At 25.4% G+C, this 8,915-nt stretch overlaps 1 protein-coding gene across 1 annotated transcript; it reads left to right on the top strand.

Moving 5' to 3' along the window:
• The first annotated feature begins 1,034 nt into the window (after positions 1–1,034).
• Positions 1,035–8,491, top strand: LOC136083446 (intraflagellar transport protein 140 homolog). The gene is made up of 6 exons (XM_065802846.1): positions 1,035–1,298; positions 5,188–5,335; positions 5,713–5,834; positions 6,159–6,243; positions 8,121–8,164; positions 8,297–8,491. The coding sequence occupies exons 1-6, from the start codon at positions 1,035–1,037 to the stop codon at positions 8,489–8,491; spliced, it is 858 nt and encodes a 285-aa protein (XP_065658918.1).
• Positions 8,492–8,915: the final 424 nt, after the last annotated feature.

Genomic DNA, 8,915 nt, shown 5'->3' with positions numbered 1-8,915 from the left:
ATGTATGTATGTATGGCTAGTTCCACAATGGAAGAGGTAGTTTTTGTGTATAAAAAGTTTATTTTTCCTAAAAAAAATTTTTCTTTAATTTTAGTTTAAACACCTTAAAATTGTTGTTAAAATAAATTTTGAGTAGAAAATATTTAAACCGAGTAAATAAATTTGATGAATGATAGCAGCTTTTTTTTTATTATTCGAAAAAGTGAGTAAACCTTAAGGGCAAGCTGTTGCAACATTTTAAACAAAACATATCCATATTTTTGTTTAGAAATAGTCTTAGAGATTATATAAATGTCTTGAGTAAAAAAGCTTTTACTCTTTAAAAATAATTCAAGTGTTTTTTTGTCACAAATACATCTACAAAAATTAGGTTGCATCACTGAACTAAAAGCTAAAAATGTTTAATTATCACATGGAAATTAGACTGTAAGGCAATATTTTTTTAGAAATTCTATATTTTAATGAAAACTTTTCATCACTATTCAAAACAAATTCGTTAAAAAGCATTATATTAACTTATAATTATAGTTTAAAAGCTGTTGAGTCACTGAAGTCACTCAGGTAACCTAACTATTTCTATCTCGGATCAAGTGGCACAATTTGTCTGTGTTGCTGGCACATCCAACCAACAAAACAAAGTTAAAATTTCAAGATGATGTCTAAAAAAATTTGACTTTAACAAATTTATTCAAGAAATTTTTAAAATCAACTGGGAGCTTATGATTAAAAATGATGACAATATTAATGAATCCATCAATCAATTTTTAAAATCATTTAATAAAGTTTTAGACCAATGTGCCCCCTATAAAACTTTGACTAAAAATCAAATCAAACTTAAATCTAAATCCTGGATCTCTAAAGGCTTACTTAAATCTATTTCTGTAAAAAATAAACTCTATAAAAAATTTGCAAGATGTAAAAACATTAATACTAAAAATGAACTTTTCACAAAATTTAAATTTTATAGAAATAAAATTAGCAACTTATTAAAAAGTAGTAAAAAATCGTACTACATAATATATTTTAATAACAACATGAACAACATAAAAAATGCATGGAAAGGCATAAAAGATATCATAAATATTAAAGCATCATTACATAAAACACCTACTCAGCTAAATCTGAACGAAAATATCATCACAGACCATGCCACTGTTTCAAATATATCTAATATCTACTTTGTCTCTATTCGTGAAAAAGTACTCAATAAAATCATGCCATCAAAACGTACTTATAGTGACTTTCTTAATTTGCCTAAAGCTAATTCTTTTTTTATTGACCCTTTGAGTGAAGATGAGGTATCTAGTCTTATTAATAATGCTCTTAAAAGTGGTAAAAGTTAAGGACCTAACAGCATACCTACATTTTTTCTTAAACTTACTTTTCACAAAATCTCCAAACCTCTTAGCATTATTATAAATAATTCTTTTAAAAGTGGCAAATTCCCTGAAGTTTTTTAAGTAGCTAAAGTCATTCCAATTTATAAAAAAGGCTCCTTACCAGACTTTTCTAACTATCGACCCATTTCTCTTTTTTCCAACCTAAGCAAACTTTTTGTGAAGACTATGCATAACAGGCTATTCAAGTTTCAAGAAAAATTTAAATGCTTGTACCAACATCAATATGGATTTCGAAGCAAACATTCCACAATCCTCGCACTTATTAAAATTACTGAGAAGATTAGAAAAGCTCTAGATAATAGGCACTTTGCATGTGGGGTGTTTATAGATTTGCAAAAAGCTTTTGATACTGTGGATCACTCCATCCTTCTCACAAAATTGGAATACTATGGAATCAGAGGCATCCCACTCAAATGATTTACTTCATGTCTCCATAACAGAACACATTTTGTTTCCATTAATGGCACTAAATCTGATTTTCAGAATTGCTCAAATGGCATCTTACAAGGTTCCGTTTTAGGACCACTTCTTTTTTTTCTTTTTATTAATGACTTAAATACTTCTTTTAAATTTGCAACTGCTTACCATTTTGCTGATGATACTAACATGCTACTGGTTGAAAAATCACTTAAAAAAATCAACAAATATATTAATCATGATCTTGGAAATCTTGTTCAGTGGCTTCGTTCTAATATACTTTCTCTCAATTCTAACTAAACAGAGCTGATCATCTTTAAATCCAATCTGGCACTAATTAATAAGCACATAAATTTCAGGCTTAGCGGACAAAAAATTAATCCTTTAGACTCTATTAAGTATCTTGGGATTAAAATTGATTCTAATCTTTCTTTTCAAGGCCATCTGAATGACTTAGCAATGAAACTCAGCAGATCTAATGGAATGCTAGCCAAAGTCCGCCATTATGTAAATCTAGAAACTCTGCTAAATGTATATCTTGCTATTTTTGGGTCCCATCTTAGATATGCATGTCAAGTATGGGGACAATCCTATAAGAAAATCATTTTAAGGTTGTCTCATCTCCAAAATAAAGCTTTGAAAATAATATATTTTCAGTACAATAACTATAAATCTATTGTGGTATACCTAATTTCCAATATTTTAAAATTAAGCGACCTTGTGATAATTTTTAACTGCTAATTTGTCTGGAGTTATCATCACTAAAACCTTCCCCTATCATTCAACAATTTCTTTACAAGTACAAATAGTTCGCTCCATCAGTAGCATAAACTTAGTTATTCCAAAACACCACTCTGCTAAATACAGAAATAAATCCATTAAATTTCAATCTATTACCTCATGGAACAAACTACATCCTGATCTAAAATCTCTTAATTCAATCTCTGAATTCAAAGTCAAGCTTTTTAATTATTTGTTAAAAAAATACAATCAAATATTTCTTTTGAAGTACAAGTTATTTGGATCTGCATGTTTGTAAAAGATTAAAAAATACACTATTTAGTAGGAAATAAAAACTAATGTAAAAGATATATTTATTTGTTTGCAAAAAATTAAAAAATAGTGTTGTATCATAACTCAATGTTAAATATTTATAAAAGTTCTTTAAAAAAAACATTGTTTTTTAAGCTAAATAGGAATTTTTTGTTCATATATTTAGGCAATTTTTATCGTTTATCTTACAGAGGTATTGTTCTTGCAACTTTTAGTTTTACTCTGAAGAGACCAGATTAAGCCATTGGTCATTGATCAAAGATGAATTAAAAGCTAACAATAAAGAGGTCGTCGATAAATTAGGTCATGCAATTTTTGACCATTTTTGACTGTTTTCCATTCCTTGTCAGTTAGTTTTTATTTTTTATTTTGCATAATTTTTATAATTATTATTTTTGCATGATTTTAAGTTGCATAATGTATGAGTCAGATTCTTGATTTTTTTTTGGTAGTAAAGCAATAAATAGTTTCTTTTGCTTTTCTTTTTTGCTTGATAATCTCAAACATTAGCTTTAAAAAACTGAATTTGCCTTATTTATGCTGGCACATGAAGTCCTGACTTGTTAGTTTAATTCATATTTATCTAAACCAGGTTCAGACATTATTTGTTTTTAAAATGTTTTAAAGTTATGAGTTTATTTTTTCTTTTTAATAATGTCACCATGTTATGAGTTTGATTTTTGTCATTTAATTGATGTCGCCATGTTATGAGTCTGTTTCATTTTTTTCTTTAATTTATCTCTATTATATTATCTCTACTAAACTATGATTTTTTTTCGTTTTGTATAACTTCACTATGTTATTGTTTGTTTTTTTTCTTTTAATTAACCTCACTATCAAAGTCAATCTCAATTTTTTTTATTTTCATGTCAGTGTTGGTTTAAGTTCTCAAAATTTTAAAAAAAAAACTAAAATAAATGTGTCGAGCATTTGATATGACAGAGACAGAAAGAAATAAAAGACCATTCAATAAAATTTGCCCAAAAGATGACGAAAGTTGGTCATTTAATATTATGCAACACTGTTGCAAAGTCAGGGAATTACTTAATAGATTTTAGTTGCTTTAAGTAGTGAAACCAAGTTTTGCTTTTTGCTAAATTTGTTGCTTTTGTTTTAAGTTGTTTGTTAATATTAATAAAATAAAATAAAAATTTGAATAAAATAAAGTAAAAATTTGAGCAAATGATTAGAATCGGAACATGCTAATTTTAAAGATGCATAAAATAATACTAAACCCTTTGATTTGTTTGGGAAATAAGTTTTAGAAAAAAATTTAATAAATTTTTCTTGTTAAAAAAAAGTGTAACTGAAGTAAAGAATAATAATTGTTTTAATGAAATTGCTATTTAAGACTATTATCATAAGACTTAAATAATCAACAAGACACTCAATACTTTATGTAATAAAGTATTGAGCGTCTTGTTGAATAACGATAGTGCAAATATAAGTTTAGTTTAACGTTTAAAAGTTTAGTTGAGTCTCTAACTAATTAAACGTAAAGGATTTTTTGATGATAAATCTTTTGAAGTTGATGGTTGTTTTTGGATGGTGATGTTTTCGATGGTTTTTTTTCAACAGCATGAAAATCTTTGTATGAATAATTTAAAGCTTTTCAAATAAAATAGAACTGGTTAAATTCCAAGTGATAGAATTAACATAATTATGTAAGAAAAAATATTACCAATTTTTGTTCTCAAATGGATATGACTCAAAGAACTATTTCCTAAAACTTATCTTTTCCAATGAATATTATTAATAAAGTGATTAAAGATGATTGTAGTTGTTTAAAATTTACAATCAACGATAGGTCAGATATCTAAATACGATTTTGAAAGCAAATTTGCCAAATCTCTGAATATAGAGATTCAATTACAAAATTTTGAATTAAGAAGTGTTCTGTTTTCTTAACAAAAAGATTTCATTTTTTTAAAAAAATGAAATCTTTTTTTCTAAAAAAAAAAATTCTAAAATAAAAGAAATTTATTATCACTTTATTACTACTAGCAATTTATTTGTAAATAAGAATGAGTGTAATTTTTTTCTAACACAAAATAATTTGCATAGATGTCTGGTGGCATGAGCTCAGCATACAAGCACATTAATTGAAAAGGTCCCTAAGACTCACAAATTTGCAAAAATTCAAGATCCACAATAATAAAAATAAAAATCACAATGGCGGTCTGTTTGTTTCAAGATCCAGCCCTTATTAGAAACATTTGTTTAAAACATTTTTTTGTATTTTTTGAAATTTTTAGTCTTCATTCTTTTTGTTTGAATTTTTTTTAAATTAGTTTATAAAGGTTTGCTTTTTTACTAGAGCAACTATATCACTGCCCCTGTTTTGTATGTGTGGGAAGTAGAGAGTGATAAAATTCAATCTTTCAATTTTATGTCTGGAGAAAGTAACTACGAATTACTTGATGATTTATTAGCTACACAACAACAGCTAACAGATGCTATCAAAGGTTTTTACTACTTTTATATGTTTTATTAAGTACTTAGATTAATGTTGGGGTTGGGGGGCAGCAGGATTTTGTATATTAAGTAGAAAGTAGTATTAGGCAAGTACACACATCTACTAATGGGTTTAGAGTGTTGACCATTAATATCTATGTATAAAATAAATTTTTAATCTCAAAATTATATTACTTATATTAAAAAGCAATTTCACCTAAACCATCTGAATAAAGTCTTTTTTTAACAAAGTTGTTAAATGTTTGAATAAATCAGTAAATGTATTTTTTTCAGTAGCTGATCTAAATGCTTTAATGGGCTTACCTTATTTTGCACTGTGTTTCCAAACATACATCATATATATTTTTAATCCTTTATTATGTTTTAGGTTATGTGCCTAAATCAGTATTTTGGGATTCTATTGAGCCAAAACTTTTAGTATGTGAGACAGTTCGAATGAGTTCTATTAACCAAGAAGAAACAAGTATTGAAAAAGATCTTTATGATAATGTAATTTTTAGAATTTTTTATTCGCCTCCTTAAATATTGTTTTTATCTTTAGGATTTGTTTTTATTTTATTTTCTCCTTTTTATCTATTTTATTCTTATTTTTTAATTCTTTTGATGTTTTTCAAAAATATTAAAATGTTTATTAAATTTACTAATGAAACTATTATAACTAAATAGTTAAAACTATTATAGATAGTTAAAACTATTATAGATAGTTAAAACTATTATAGATAGTTAAAACTATTATAGATAGTTAAAACTATTATAGATAGTTAAATTGTTATACTTTTATGAGAATAATTTTTAATAACTTTTTGACTTTAGAATTCATTAATTGTTACAATGTTTAGCTGTCCTAAATATGGCTTGGTTGTCCAAGATCATTTTAAAATAGATCCTAGTTATACTGGTAGCTTTTAATTCAATTTTTTTTTTGAATTTTATATTGTAAAACAACATATACATACATACATGCATACATACATACATACATACATACATACATACATACATACATACATACATACATACATACATACATACATACATACATACATACATACATACATACATACATACATACATACATACATACATACATACATACATACATACATACATACATACATACATACATACATACATACATACATACATACATACATACATACATACATACATACATACATACATATATGCATGCATACATACATGCATACATACTTACATGCATATACATATATATATATATATATATATATATATATATATATATATAGATGTATATATCTGTGTGTGTGTGTATATATATGTGTATATATATATGTGTATATATATATATATATATATATATATATATATATATATATATTATATACTGTTGGAAATACAGCTCTTGTCTGTTTAAGAGTGATCAATATCTTTTTTCAAAAAATAGATCAAATTATATTAAAGTATAAGTTAAATTATATTAAAATCTAAGTTTTCACTATCTGTTTGTAATTTTTGTTGGATCTAGAACTGTTTTTAGTTTTTCACAAGTTCAAAAGCTAATTTTTTTGTGGATAGGTAGATGATTATTTATATTGATAATCTTATTATTTATATTGATGATTATTTATGTTGATGGAGAACAGTTTCCAGCCATACCTGGCGGATCAGAGAAAAAAGTTACCAATATTGTTTTGGGAAAAGAGGTAGAAAAACTTCTTGCTATACCAAAAAATGCTGAAAGGGCAGGACATCTAGTTACACAGACTAACTGTTTTGTTTTTGTTTTTTGAAAAAAAACTCCAAAAAAATTTACTATGCTTGTTTGCAGGCACCTCATCCATGAGGTGTTTAGAGATGTTTTCAAAGCAATATTTGGCCCTAAAACTGATACAGATGTGTTCATTAAATTATCTAGGTTATTCTAAGTCCAAAACTTTATAAATAAATAAAGTATTTATAAAGTATATTATACAAAGTATATTGTGTCCCTGAGGATGGAGTTTCACCTACATTAGTCCACTACTTTATTTTAATTGGATCTTACAACACCATAATTTTTATTATCTTTTTACATATTTAAGTACTTTGTCTTTGTTTTGTTTTATTAAACTATTAAACTCTATTCAAAAATTAATACTCACCATGTAACGGGCCATTTATGCATTTTTTTTAGTTATAAAGTATAATATAAACCTCATTGAAGCAGTTTAGAATACTGTCAGTTAATTGTCATCTTATTTATAATTGTAAGTTTTATATGCTCTAAACAAATGTTATTAGAAACTTTTTAAAACAGAAAAGTAGAAAATAATTGTTCTATACTTTTTTAATTTTGAAACTTTTTAACTATAACATCTTACAAGAAGATAAAGATAAAGTTTACCTCCTGACTGCTACTTCTTTGTTGATGACATTTATTTTAGATTTATGGCTAGATTTTTTTATGTATAGTTCATACATTTTTAAATGTTTATTTTTTAATTATAAGATAATTTTTACTTTTCAATTCATGCATAAATGTAGCTTTTTAAAAAACAATTTATTCTAATTTTTTATTTTCTACTTTTTAATCTCTTCTATAGTTAGGTTAATCATTTTTATGCCCTAATTATTTTCCATAGTTAGGTCAATCATTTTTATGTCCTTATTATTTTCCATAGCTTGGTTAATCATTTTTATGCCTCAATAATTGGTACTTTAACAAGTTAATTTCAAGTTATTGTTATTACACTTGTCATTATTTGAAAAAATTTAAAAGATTATTTTGAATAATATATTTTTTTTAATGTACAGGGTTATTGGGGATTGATACACCTTTTTGTTACTTCATTCAATCAGTATGTTGTTAAAAGCAAGATTTTTTTTTATCAAATTATTAATTTTTCAAGTTAATATTTTTCACTTTTTTATTTTGATTTCTGTTTAAAAAGATTAATTTTAAATAAGTTCAGTAAACAATTACATGACAGGGTCATCATAGAGATCAATGTGTGGCAAGAAAAACAATGCGTGACTTTGTAGAATTTGAGAATGGCGACCTGGTAACTAAAGCAGCCATGATGAGTTACAGCTATTTATCTGCAATTGGTAATATGGATGAAGCTTTTAAAGCTATCAAGTCTATCAAAATATACTTTTTTATTTATGCTGACATTTTTTTTTAAATTTAAATAAAGATCCCATAAAAGCATGCAGAAATTTGATTTGTAAAATATCTTTTTGCTCAATAGTATTTTTTATATTCTTAAGTATTATGTAGTTTAGATAGCACAACATTAGAAGCTTTTGTTTTTCCTTCTAAAGATAATATGCAGGTTAGACATGATGTAAAAACTCGGTAATTGTTACATTGTTAGATTAAATTTTTGTCAGTTTATAGTTTTTATAATTTTTTTTCTTTAAAAAGGTTAATATTTAACCTTTTTTTAATTAATTAAAGTAGAACAGAATAGAATGAGATAAAGAATATAATGAAGTAGTTATGACATTGTTTATTTGTTGCTTTTAATTGATTTATTGAATAAACTTTTTACAAATATTTTTTGAATTTTTTGTTGAGAATCATTTTCTGAGTAAAATGATGTAACA

This window comes from Hydra vulgaris, chromosome 08 (genome assembly GCF_038396675.1).
Source record: "Hydra vulgaris chromosome 08, alternate assembly HydraT2T_AEP".
NCBI classification, from domain to species: domain Eukaryota; kingdom Metazoa; phylum Cnidaria; class Hydrozoa; order Anthoathecata; family Hydridae; genus Hydra; species Hydra vulgaris.
Note: the sequence above shows the minus strand (reverse complement) of the source record. Positions and strands in the feature narration are given on the sequence as shown.

Coding starts and splice junctions, on each gene's coding strand:
- LOC136083446 (XM_065802846.1), top strand. CDS start 1,035: ATGAACAACATAAAAAATGCATGGAAAGGCATAAAAGATATCATAAAT. Junction 1,299..5,187: donor ACCCTTTGAGTGAAGATGAG/GTATCTAGTCTT, acceptor CTTTTTTACTAG/AGCAACTATATCACTGCCCC. Junction 8,165..8,296: donor TTTGTTACTTCATTCAATCA/GTATGTTGTTAA, acceptor ATTACATGACAG/GGTCATCATAGAGATCAATG.